This window comes from Neoarius graeffei, chromosome 11 (assembly GCF_027579695.1).
Source record: "Neoarius graeffei isolate fNeoGra1 chromosome 11, fNeoGra1.pri, whole genome shotgun sequence".
NCBI classification, from domain to species: domain Eukaryota; kingdom Metazoa; phylum Chordata; class Actinopteri; order Siluriformes; family Ariidae; genus Neoarius; species Neoarius graeffei.
Genome location: NC_083579.1, coordinates 57,632,738 through 57,646,603, shown reverse-complemented (window position 1 = coordinate 57,646,603; position 13,866 = coordinate 57,632,738). Strand labels below are relative to the sequence as shown.

At 43.2% G+C, this 13,866-nt stretch overlaps 1 protein-coding gene across 4 annotated transcripts in view; it reads right to left on the bottom strand.

Moving 5' to 3' along the window:
• The window catches only part of numb (NUMB endocytic adaptor protein), a 118,940-nt gene that overhangs the window by 37,134 nt on the left and 67,940 nt on the right, over positions 1-13,866 (bottom strand). For all 4 annotated transcript variants that reach the window (XM_060934339.1, XM_060934341.1, XM_060934340.1 and 1 more), the window contains exon 2: positions 8,424-8,563. In XM_060934339.1, coding sequence (XP_060790322.1) covers positions 8,424-8,549 — 126 coding nt within the window. In that variant the 5' untranslated portion in view covers positions 8,550-8,563. The remainder of the gene's footprint in view (positions 1-8,423; positions 8,564-13,866) is intronic.

The following is a 13,866-nucleotide window of genomic DNA, read 5'->3' as shown; positions in this document are numbered from 1 at the left end:
ATAACGTAGTGGGAATAATAAAAAAGGGGACATGCGAGAGGTGAGATATTTAATTCTTTCCACCCTCACTGGACCAGCTCCAGTAAAGATCATCAAGATTAAAATTCTCACAGCCCAGTCTGAATGCCTTGCGGCAGGCCAAACTGCAGCCCAGAAGGAGCACTGGACTGGACCGGACCGGACTGGTGCAATAAGCTTGGAACGGAACCTTTCCGTTCTGCTTGCTCTGCTGTGAAAACGTTTAGGATGGAGGACGTCCGAGAAACGGCTGTATCATGTCATTTCATCATCTAATTTAATCAACGTTTATGAGTCCAGGGTTGAAAAGTGTAATCACTAATCTTACTGCAACCATTTCAACCCACACTGTTCCTCAGAGAATGAGGGAGAAACGCAATAGGTAGGGACAACGAGAGCGAGCAAGAGGGGAGGGGAAACTAAAGCACAAGGCTAGCAAGTTAGGTTGCATTGGGGGTGGGAGAGAGAGAGAGAGAGAGAGAAAAAAACCAAAACAGTGACAGGAGGAAGAGGCCAAGGTGCTTTGCTGTTCCAGAAAAAGCATTTGACTTCCTGTCTAATAAAGGCATAGAACGTTCCAGGCTGGCTAATGCACTTCTACCCAACTCGACACAGAAGCCCTGAACTAGTTATAGCTTACAGGCAATGGAATATTATGCAAGTACTATTACATGAGTAGTGTGGAGATAATTTATTATTAGCAGTTGGGGGAAGATGACTGGGAACGAGCGAGCGAGCTCAACACTACAAACAGGACAGGAATCTGGGCCACGGCAAAAGCATGCACACCAACATCAATCGTGTTACTATAATCTCTACACTGGTCTATTTTAAAGACGGTACACTACCAGTCAAACGTTACAAGCGGTCATTTAACATTTAACATGATTTCACTATACACACAGACTACTACGCAGTAACACACCCAGGTGTGATGCAAGAGCTCATCTCATCTCATTATCTCTCGCCGCTTTATCCTGTTCTACAGGGTCGCAGGCAAGCTGGAGCCTATCCCAGCTGACTACGGGCGAAAGGCGGGGTACACCCTGGACAAGTCGCCAGGTCATCACAGGGCTGACACATAGACACAGACAACCATTCACACTCACATTCACACCTACGGTCAATTTAGAGTCACCAGTTAACCTAACCTGCATGTCTTTGGACTGTGGGGGAAACCGGAGCACCCGGAGGAAACCCACGCGGACATGGGGAGAACATGCAAACTCCGCACAGAAAGGCCCTCGCCAGCCACGGGGCTCGAACCCAGGACCTTCTTGCTGTGAGGCGACAGCGCTAACCACTACACCACCGTGCCGCCCATTATTATTATTATTATTATTATTGCTGCTGCTGCTTCTTCTGCGTTGTTTTTGCTTCGATATTCGCGCCAAAGTTTATGCAAACGTAGCGACGTAACTGACGTATACAGCGACGTAACTGACGTGGCTCCCCTTAGCACCGCGAGCTATGGAAAAGCAAACTGGTTCTCAGCTGGCTCGCAAGTTGAACGAGTTGTGAACCAGCACTGGAACTGATTTGGTGGAAAAGGGGTATGAGAGACACGCAACAGACCCAAGGGTTTGTGTGTTGATATTTCCTTATTGTGAGTAATAATACATTCATATTGCTTAATAATAAAATCCACCAATACTACTGACTGCCATCCACAGAGTATTTCATTTTCTCTGAATAAACATCACTATTCATGTGGCCATTTTATATCCACATATTAAATACCCTGCCTTGCGTCAGTTTTCACTTTACTTTCAAAGTACTATAAATGTACAATTTATTTTTGTTATCATCATGTAAGAGTCAATATATACTTTTTTTTTTTTTAAATAAATCGAGTGTGGGATGTCGAACCACACAGTCATGACCCAAGCAGTGATACCATAGCAGTTGCCAAGCCATAAATGAAAATACTTTCCATATCTGCTACTTTTATCCCAGGAAAGAGAGGATTTTCTGTAGTGCAGCAGTGCTGGTTGCATGGGTTACTCATTACCTCTGAACTTCCCCAAAGCTTGAACATGTGGAACTGCTACAATTGTACATTACAGAAAAGGCATGGCTACTATTTTGTACTTCAGCTTACATCCTTAAGCCAGTTGTCACCTTTGATGTTTATCCTGGTTACGTAAAATGTACTACAGACACTGAATTCTCATTTAAACTGGCAATAAAAGATCTTTGTTGGGATTTTTTGGGACGTGCACAGCTCACTCGGACACTGACATGGCTGCACGAAAACGAATAAATCTCAAGTCAAGTCAAGGTTATTTGTATAGCGCTTTTTACAATAAACATTGTCGCAAAGCAGCTTTACACAATTTGAACGACTTAAAACATGAGCTAATTTTATCCCTAATCTATCCCCAATGAGCGAGCCTGTGGCGACGGTGGCAAGGAAAAACTCCCTCAGACGACATGAGGAAGAAACCTCGAGAGGAACCAGACTCAAAAGGGAACCCATCCTCATTTGGGCAACAACAGACAGCATGACTATAACATTAACGGTTTTAACAAGAAGTCAGTTTTGTTGATGTTCTAACTCTTCATTGATGGAAACTTGAGTGCAAAACTGTTCATGACAACCGCAGTCCTAAAGTTAGGAAGTCAACTGTAGTCCTCAGCCATAAAAGCATTACTGTTACCCCCTTTCCACCAAATCAGTTCCAGGGCTGGTTCGGGGCCAGTGCTGGTGCACAACTCATTCAACTTGCAAGCCAGCCAAGAACCAGTTTGCTTTTCCATAGCTCGCGGTGCTAAGGGAAGCCACATCATTACGTCGCTGTATACGTCAGTTACGTCGCTGTATACGTCAATTACGTCGCTACGTTTGCATAAACCTTGGCGCGAATATCGAAGCAAAAACAACACGGAAGAAGCAGCAGCAGCAACAACAACAATAATAATAAATGACTTCGCGTTTGTACAGCTGCTGCTTCTCGTCGCTTAAAAAATGGCGATCTTTTGCGGTCTTGTTATTGTTGTTGGTCTTACGTAAGCGGTTCTTTCCTCTGGCCCAGCAGAGAGTTGGTGCTAGCCTGGAACCGGTTTTTCTGGCTCCAGAGCCAGTTCTTTGTCAGTGGAAACAGAAAACCCGGTTCCAAACTAAGCACTGGCCCCGAACCAGCCCTGGAACTGCTTTGGTGGAAAAGGAGCATATAAGAGTCCAGAGCGTCCTCCAAGTGTGAATGCTAACCAGCTAGCTAAAATGAGCTAACCTGACAGGATTTCAAGAAAATCTTTGGATATATTCAAAATATCATAATCTTTAAAACCAAAATAGCTAACAGGTGCTAAGCTGACAAACTTTGAGAGGATCCATGTGTCATATTTAATAAATGTTATAATCTACCAAATCAAAGCTAACTAGCCATCTAGGATTAGCTAACATGATAACATTTCAAAGAGAAAGTTTAAGTTACATTCATAAATGTCATAATTTTTCCTGATTTTGTTAGCCAGATAGCTAATAATAATATTCATAGCCTTCACTGCTCATGTTAACTAAGCTAGCTGAGAAATTGTATTTATGAATGTTATAATCATTCCAGCTTTCGTGAGCAAAATAGCTAACTGGCGCTGAGCGCGGAGTTGTATCTAATAAATGTCGCCATCTTCATTGTTAATGCTAACCAGTTAGCTAAAATGAGCTAACCTGACAGGATTTCACAGAAAATGTTTAAAATGTATTGAAATCATAATCTTTTCTGTGTTTGTTAGCAAAATAGCTAACAGGTGTTAAGTGGACAGGTTTTCTGAGACGATTTTTGATTCATGTTCATAAAGATTTAAAATCTTCACTGCTAATGCTAGTCTGCAAATTGACTTGCACTGAGCGGTTAGCATCTCTGAGAAAATTTCAAAGTCATAAATGTTTATAGTCTTCAGTGTTGATATTAAAGGAACAGTCCACCGTACTTCCATAATGAAATATGCTCTTATCTGAATTGAGACGAGCTGATCCGTACCTCTCCGAGCTTTGTGCGACCTCCCAGTCAGTCAGACGCGCTGTCACTCCTGTTAGCAATGTAGCTAGGCTCAGTATGGCCAATGGTATTTTTTGGGGCTGTAGTTAGATGCGACCAAACTCTTCCACGTTTTTCCTGTTTACATAGGTTTATATGACCAGTGATATGAAACAAGTTCAGTTACTGTACACAAATTGAAACGTGGCGATTTTCTATGCTATGGAAAGTCCGCACTATAATGACAGGCGTACTAACACCTTCTGCGCGCTTCGGCAGCACATTGATATCTGAGCTCAGATATCAATGCGCTGCCGAAGCGCGCAGAAGGTGTTAGTACGCCTGTCATTATAGTGCAGACTTTCCATAGCATAGAAAATCGCTACGTTTCAATTTGTGTAACTGAACTTGTTTCATATCACTGGTCATATAAACCTATGTAAACAGGAAAAACGCGGAAGAGTTTGGTCGCATCTAACTACAGCCCCAAAAAATACCATTGGCCATACTGAGCCTAGCTATATTGCTAACAGGAGTGACAGCGCGTCTGACTGCGTCTGACTGACTGGGAGGTCGCGCAAAGCTCGGAGAGGTACGGAGCAGCTCGTCTCAATTCAGATAAGAGCATATTTCATTATGGAAGTACGGTGGACTGTTCCTTTAATCTAGCCAGATAACATAAGTAAAATTAACAGGATGTGCCATAAATGCAGTTTTGTTGGTTAGAGCACCTATTCATAATTGTGTCTCCGAGACGGTGTATGATCTTTACTGCTGTAGAATTGGTTTTGTGTCAACCTTATGTATTTTTTACGACCTATTCTCTCGTTAAAATACTGCCAATAGCTCGGATACTGGCTATGATTGGTCACTGAAAAAGCAAGAGCAAAGAATCTGCGACAACTCAATACAGAACCTATCCAGATTCGCCAGGGTCCGAAAGTGCTCTCTTGTGGACGCTCCTCTTTAGCTCTGCCCACAGGTTTTCAATGGGGTTTAGATCAGGTGACAGAGATGGTCATTTCAAAAGCTGAACTCCCGTCACTGAATCATGTGTGAGAGAATCTGGACATGTTTTGGATCCGTGTCTTGCTCAAAGATCCCACCATGACCCAGCTGTAACTTCCTGGCAGAAGCAATTCCATTTAAAACCTCCTAATACTTCACCCTCCATCACACTGAGCAGCTGGGATTAGATCTTTTTTTTTTTCCCCAGCATAACCAGGGCTTAATTTGAGCCGGAACAAGATCCGTAACCTCCGTTGTCGGATCCGGCAGCTATTTTCATTTCATTCGGTGTTCTGGCAACTATTTAAATGGATCAGATCACCTCCGTGACCATCACAAAGGGAAAAAAAAAAATCAAACAATAAATTAAATAAGTAAATAAAAATTTGTTTAGTGTTCAGTTTTGATTTTGATATCGGTTGTTGATTTCTCGCCTATGACATCCACAAAATCTATGCGAAAGGAGAAGAGGGAGGGACATGGGGTGTATACTTCTGCTCAATAGAACACCGGGTTTTTTGTAGCCGTTAGCTTGCGCTGTGGAAAAAATGGCAAAAAAAACAACAAGAAAGCTTACTAAGGGCCCGTTTACACGAGGACGCTGTCGGGTAAAAACGACTAAATATTTTATCGGAAGTGCCTTTCGTCTACACGGGGACGGCGTTTCCGAGGCTGAAAAACGGAAAAAATTGAAAACGCCTTCCAGAGTGGATAAGTTAAAAACAGCCCCCGTTGCATATCCGTCTAAACTACCCAATACGCGAAACTCTGCTCGGATCTGCTCACGTCGGGTACGCGTTTACGTCATACATATGTCATACACTGTACATGCCAGCCGGGGAAGTAAGAAAGTAAGTAAAAAAGTAAGAGCATGTCTGATTACATCGATCCAACGGACCTTCAAGCTGCTCTGGCAGCTTTAATAAACGTCCAGGAGTCCTTCGAACATCTATACCGAATCTGCACATATACCGTTAATGAACAGAGGCGGGTATAGCATGCTCTTACTTTTTTACTTACTTTCTTACTTACCATAGCCAGAGTAGTCAAAGTTTTCGCGGCGCAGATGTGCAGATCGGACAAGACGGAAGACGTTGCGCATGCGTGCAGACATAGCGGAGGTCTTTCACAGCACCACCTAGCTGCCTGGCATGCACATCCAATTCCACACATTTATGCGTCACCGTATAGACGCAGATTTCCTCCTTGAAAACGGTCGTGTAGACGCGGAAAAAAAGTGAGAACGAAAATGGACTTTTGCGTTTTTGTTTCAGACCGTCCCCGTGTAAAGTGGGCCTAAAATTTTTAAAACGAATTCTCCAACTTGTTTTGTAAACCCTTTATTTCTTAACTATTACTTGAATTGATAGCGCTTAATGTTTGCTGGCACTGCTTTTAATGAGCAGGAGAAAAACAGGGAGGGCTCGGAAAATGACCGCAGGTTGGAATCAAACCCGGGTCCCCAGATTTATGGTATGGCGCCTTATCCACCTGAGCCACGAAGTCCCGCTGGCACTCCTTTTAAATACCCTACTTAAATCCTTAAAATGAGTCATTTAACTCATGTCTTGCGTGATCTGATCTCCAATGGTGAAATAAACCGGTTGTGATATGAGTACAGTCTGTTATTTTAGAAGATAAATTTAATATATAATTTAATATATAGCCTAATAAAAAAATAATATAACATAATATCACGACATACGGTATTACTGTCTGTAACTGTTCGTCACTAAAGCGTTTTCTAAGATCATAATGTCTGATATTATTATTTTTTTTTTTTTACACACACAATAGGCGCATGTGCGTAAAGTTATAGTAAACCACCCCCCGCCTTTTTTTTTTTTTTTGAGTCGCCGGACCCACCCGCCTCCTGTGTTCCGGGACCTCCCACTTCACAAATTAAGCACTGAGCATAATCATTTCCTTCATCAACTAAAGCCACTTTGACCACTTGTTGCCAAAAAGCTTCAATTTTGGCTCATGTGACCAGGGAATGCACTCCCAGTCAAAGTTCCAGTAACATCCAGCAAACTCCAGGTCCTTAACTTGAAGGATCAAAGAAAGTGCTTTCTCCAACACGCCTTCCAAATAGTTTGCCAACGTGGAGATGGAACCCAGTTCTATATTTTGAAAAAAACATGGCGACTCCAAAACACTAAATCATCTGCAAATCTCAACTTCCTCTTCCAGGCAGGTTAATTACAGCTCCGGTTGATTTACAATTCTCAATTATTGCCTTCAGAATGGGTATAAAACATTTCAGGTGTGGTGCTATTTTAATAGCCATCGCCTGATTTATGAAGGTCACTGCGTTCTGTTTCACGTTGATTTATGACTAAAGGAATTTGGGTTCTTTCTCCCTCACCTCATCGACCTTAGTGAAACAGGAAGTCACGAATGACCACTTAAGAGTTCCGAAAAACTGAAAGGCACTGTCAAAAACAAAAGTACTGTATAAATGCACGCATGGTTGTGTTAAAAAATTTGCCTTCAGTTCTCCTTTATCATCAAAATTCTATTTCTCTCATTTTATTAAATATAGGAATGCATTTCTGATCGCTATTTTGTCACTGCTATAGCAAGTTATGAGTGTTTGAAATATGCTCTGTAATATATCAGTCCATATGTCAAAGCAATGGCCTTAAACGAGATTCGTTGAGACCTGTGTGAGACTTCGTAGGACGGAAGTAAAACGTACAGCGGAAATCAAAGTGACCGACATCTGCCAACGTTGTCAAAAGACGCGTGCGCCCTCTTTCGAATGCTGATGTATTCAAGCTGGAAGTTTTGTTTGTTTTGATAGCAATCAGGAAAGTTTGAAAAAAGTTGGCAGTAATCGTCATTTAAACTCGTTTTTGTGCAATATTTCGTTTGGAAAACAGTTTTCAAAATGGCGGCACTGACACCTGGCTGACGCTTCACGTTTCGAAGTCTCGCACAAGTCTCGTGGAGCTCGCGCGGATAAGCGACGCCTGCCGTGGATCAAATGAACTAAATTCAACATGGCTAAAAACCAAATTGGTCGATAAGTATAATATTTAATTGCAATTAGTTGCCAATACAAGGTTACGAAAACGTAATTGAATAACACATTAATTAAAAAAATAAAAAGTTTAAAAATGACTTCAGTTCTCCTTGAATGCATTTTTGATAAAGGTTTTTTTTTTTTTCCATAGACGTGCTGCATGTCGCTTTATATTCAGTGGCATACAACTAACTACAGAAATATTTTTCCCATATCCCCACCATTCATTTTTATCTGGGGTGCCAATAATTCTGGAACTAACTATATATTTCAAATGCTATTGATTTAAAGTGTGGATATTTGCACAGCAAAAAATGTTTTAAAAATGAGCTAGCTTTACTTGGCTTGTGCCGGTTGCCTTCACACAATGATGTTATTTTTGAATTCACCTTGACTTGGAAGTTGCACTTGCCGCTGCGCACCGCCTCCTCGTCGGTCTGCCACTGGTGTGGTCTGCTGGACTCGGGCACGTACACGTCTTTCTTGCGGCGGAAGCTCTGCCGTAGCTTATTCATGACTCCGCGTCCTCCTGCATTGGACGAAAGAGAAGAGGAAGTGAGTTGGACTGGTGGTGGTGGTGGTGGTGGTGGGGGGGGGGGGGGGGGGGGGTTTGACAGATCGTGGACGCACTGCTGGGACGCACAGCTTTTCACTTGCACCAGGTCCCTTGCATGCGACAGTAATGAGGTCACACCTCGAGACCGTGCTGGAGAACTGTGGGCTTTTCATTTTGACCTCACCGAGTTCAAACCACATCCTCGACTTTTGATTCCCCTGCAAAATGACTGGGCTGGAATTTAATTCAAACGGAAATATAGACAATTCATTCAGGAGCTGCGTGGACTTCCATTACACGACACATACTTTATCTCATCTCAGCATTATCTACCCACAAGCACTTTGTACACCAAGACAGAAACATGCACAGCTAACCACATGCAGCAGCAAGTCAGAGGTGTTAGACAGACGAGTGAAGTAGAGGCAGACACTCGAAAGTACATACTGTCTCACCGATAACCAGCAGCTCCACTCCAGTAGCTCAGAGACAAACAATTCCTACCAGCGCATGCAAAAGAGAAAATCTCCACTACCACCATTTACACTTCCACAACACTGGAAACATTCGTGCTCACATGTCACGATCACACATCACTTGATCATAAAACTCAGCACAACTTTATGTTGCCCCTTCCCCCTTAAAATACAAGTCAAACTTTTAAAGAAAGAAAGAAAAAAAAAAAAAAAAAAAAAAAGACGACATCTGACCTTGCCGTGACCTTCACCCTGTTGAAATCAATTTCAAAATCATCAGTTCATCTTTTGGAGAAGGATTTCAGGAGTCAATTGTGATAGGAAAGTCCCAGCAAAAGTGAAAGATAAGATGTCTAAGGGTGTATTCAGACCAGGATAGTTCGATAGTTCACTTGCTTTGGTCCGAACCAAATGTTTTTTTTATTTTTTCATTTTGGTGCGGTTCGCTTTCACACTACATTTTAGTAAGCGGACCAAAACCTGTCAACAAAGCCACGCGCCCTGAGGTCGTTCAGCTATTGGTCAGAGACGACACGCGCACAAAGCGTTAAGTTCAAAAGTAGTCACGGAGGATAGCGCTGATGAGCGCACATCATGTTGTGACAGTTCTGGCTCTTCACGCAAGTCGCTAGTACCGCCACTTTTTGAAAGAATGTCCCTGATTTTAATGTAGGTCTGACGGAGTTTCTTCACTTTTAGCCGACATTGTTCTGGGGAGCGCGTGAACCCCTTCTCCTTCATTTTCTCACTGAATACAGCAAACACGTCGGCATTTTTGTGTGTTCTCTCCAAAAGCTCAGGTATGTGGACATCTGCCCATATATCCCCAAGGGTGCGCGTTTCTTCCTCGGCCCACGTTTGCCCCCTACTCATTTTTTGTACTCTGTAGTCTAGCCTACCACTGGTCTGAATGACTGACCGACTGTTGTAAGGTTCCCTTGACAACCGAAACAGTGTTTGCACTTCGCGGTGGAGTGTCAAGACTCTGTTTCCCATAATGCTCGACAAACGACGGAAGCTCCCGAGGTACAAAAAAGCAAAACTGTCGCATTAGGTCCGGTCTGCTTTCACACCTCCAAAAGATCCACACCAGGGTTCCTTTGGTCCGGACCGAGTCCGATCTTGCAGCTCGGTCTCGGTCTGCTTGTTTGGTCCGGACCAGAGTTCGGTGGTTTGTATTCAGACCAACCCAAAAGGTCCGGACCAAGGGAAATTTGGTTCATTTGGTCCGGACCAAACAACGTAGGTGTGAATACGCCCTAAGACAGTCGTGAGACCAGCTGTGATGTATGGATTGGAGACCGTACCCTTAACGAAGAGACAGGAGGCGAAGTTGAGGATGTTGAGGTTTGTGATGGGAGGTTGGACAGGATAAGGAACGAGCACATCAGAGGGACAGCACATGTGGAGAGCTTGGGAATTAAGCTAAGAGAGATGAGACTGAGATGGTCTGGGTACTTCCTGAGAAGAGATGCAGAGCATGTTGGAAGGAGAATGTTGAGGATGGAGCTGCCAGGCAAATGAAAACGAAGAAGGTCAAAGAGGAGATACATGGATGTGGCAAGAGAGGACATGAAAGTGGCAGGTGTGGTAGAGAAGGATGCTGAAGACAGGGAGCAGTGGAGATGAAAGATCCGCTGTGGCGACCCCTAATTGGGAGCAGCCAAAAGAATAAGAACAACAGTTCATCTGCTAGTTACAATAATAATAATGCCACATAAGGGCGGCACGGTGGTGTAGTGGTTAGCGCTGTCGCCTCACAGCAAGAAGGTCCTGGGTTTGAGCCCCGTGGCCGGCGAGGGCCTTTCTGTGCGGAGTTTGCATGTTCTGTCCGCGTGGGTTTCCTCCGGGTGCTCCGGTTTCCCCCACAGTCCAAAGACATGCAGGTTAGGTTAACTGGTGGCTCTAAATTGACCGTAGGTGTGAATGTGAGTGTGAATGGTTGTCTGTGTCTATGTGTCAGCCCTGTGATGACCTGGCGACTTGTCCAGGGTGTACCCCGCCTTTCACCCGTAGTCAGCTGGGATAGGCTCCAGCTTGCCTGCGACCCTGTAGAACAGGATAAAGCAGTTAGAGATGATGAGATGTTCTGTGCCACATAAATCCTACAAACGTCAGCCACTCGTTCTTGAGACATCGCGCTAATAAGAACCTCAGACGGAAGGATGGATGGACAACCCAAAAACAAATCTCCTCCATGCAGCGGCAGCGATGTAAAGACACATTTTTGATCCTTTACACAAGTTTGCTCATAAAAAACAAACGTACATCAGCACATTGTCGCTTTAGTTCATAGTTGTTTCAAACACGCACTCCTTCTCATATTGTGAAGATCACTGGAGAAACTGCTGTAAACAGCTGCTTTGCTGACAGGTTCATGGCACAGAAGGAGTCAATCACGCCTGATAAATTGCAGAGAAACGGTATTTCAGATACAGGTAGGCCATCACTACATTTTTGCAAAAGTAGGGGAGTATCTCCATAATCATCATCATTTGCTTCTGCCTGAACTACTTCGGAAACATAGTCACTCCGACTCCTGCTGCTATAATGGGCTCGAGGAAGCTAGTTTCATTTAACATTCGTGTCCACAGTGCTGATATTCAAACAGAGCCTCTGAAAAGGCTTTTAAGTACATATACCTCATACATTCAGTGTTCCTGCTCTGCCTTAAATCAGCCGACACCCCCCCACCCAAAAAAAAAAAAGTCATTTTAATAAGGCTGATATTCAAAGTGTGTCTACAATATAATTACCTAATTATTGTTAATCCTATTCAGACTGACAACACATTTTTTTTTCCAGTCAAGAGCTTCTCATAAATTGCCTTGAACTTTGGTTCATGTTAGAAACTCAATAATTTGCCACTTAGCCGTTAGCTCTAATTTGATTTCAGACTTCACGCTAACGACTATTACCAGCAGAATAATTGTTCAGTCTCATTATTTTTATGGCTGGGTTACCTGCCTGAACTGATAAACTGATGATGCGATTTTCTTTAGCTAGTCAGACACCAGGTACGCCACCACATTTGCCGGAGCAGTTGGGGGTTAGGCGCCTTGCCCAAGGGCACTTCAGCCTGTCCTGCTGGTCCAGGGAATTGAACCAGCAACCTTTCTCTAACCATCAGGCTATGGCTTCCTCCAAAATTCTCATCAACTGAGAGCATTTTGCATCTTCAGGTCACTATTGAACATTCACTAGCAGGAATGAGAGTTTTATATATCAATTCCATGTCCGAGCTGATGCGACATTTCCCAGTTCGAGCCTCTGATTACATTTTATACATTTTATAACCTGACTTAGCCACGTAACAAGTGTTTCTGCGTCAACAAGGACAGCTAAAGTTAAAATGAATCTATAAAATCAATCATTCTATAGATCTTAAACACTTTACAAAGTGCACATCTTGGGTATATTTAGGAGCAAGATCAATGTAATTCTTTTATTTTATATTAAACTTTGGTCAAATATCGGTCACGTTTTGCGCAATTTTTTTTTACCTTGCGTAATACCAGAAAAATTCAGTTGAAATCAAGCCATTTGAGGCGAATTGGTCCGCCTCTGAAAAAACTTGGCATTTGGATTTCCCGGCAAACATTGATTTTCGTGACGTCGCGTGCGGGACACCTCCCTCTGAATCCTACGTCAGTGCTGGTTTGTTTATGAGAAAACGACCTGGTGGGTTTTCTGCAAATTTCTTCGACGTTATCGCGTAATTATTAAAATGGTTAACAGCTGTATCGTAGGAGGATGTAGCAACACCAATCTTGATGGGATTAGTACTCCTCATCATTTTCCAAAAGACCGGACAATGAGAGAGAGAAATGGGAGCGCTTCGTGCGAGGCACCCGGAAAAAGCAGAGGACCAAGCAGAGCCGAGAAAAAGACCAAGAAAATCGACAATTCACAAGTTGACTGTTGCCAGGGTAAGAAATAAAAGAGACTATACCCTAAATTAGGTGTTCCTGTGTTTGTGTGGTACACGGATAATGTTATTTATTGACACACAAACGTAAACAACACGAAAGCGCTGGGCGATAATACACTTAGGGCGTTTTCACACTTGGTCCCTTTCAGCCATCTAACTGAACTCAGATCGATGACTCAGCATTTTTTGCGCACATGTGAACACTCCAACCGTACCCAGACCCCTTTAAAGCGAACCGAACTGAGACCACCTCAGGAGGTGGTCTCAGTACAGTTCGCTAAAAATCGATCCGCGCATTGTGAACAAAAAGTGCACCGGGTTCACTTCGCCTTTTTCACTGTAGTTTAACCTTCTTCGTTTGCCGTAGTTGGTCACGTGACTGTAGCAGGGAAACTCAACTTCCTTTTGGAACTTACCACAGCCGCTGGAATAAATTTATTTTCCTTAATCCGCACTATTTTTATCAAAGAATACAGCAGGGCAACAGACATTTTGATTCAAGAGAAAATTACCCAGAATTCCGTGCACTGGGGGTCTGAGGGCTCTAGAGGACCTGGTGTGAACAGAAAGAGGACTGAGGCCCCATCAAAGCTTAACTGGACCAGAAAGAGAACCCAGTCCTCTTTGTAATAAATTCACAGTGTGAACACAAAAAGAACTGAGTTCTTTTTCTGTTGGTCCACTTTTTGGTCCACTTAAAGAGGACTGAGTCTGGTTCCTTTAAAGGGGACCAGGTGTGAAAACACTCTTACTTCACATGTAATCAAGGGATATGCGTGTCAGGGCTTGAGATCTTGGGACCTGTCAAACACATTAAATGTATATACAACCCTGCTTAGCCGATTCCATGTGTGTAGCTTATGAAATCT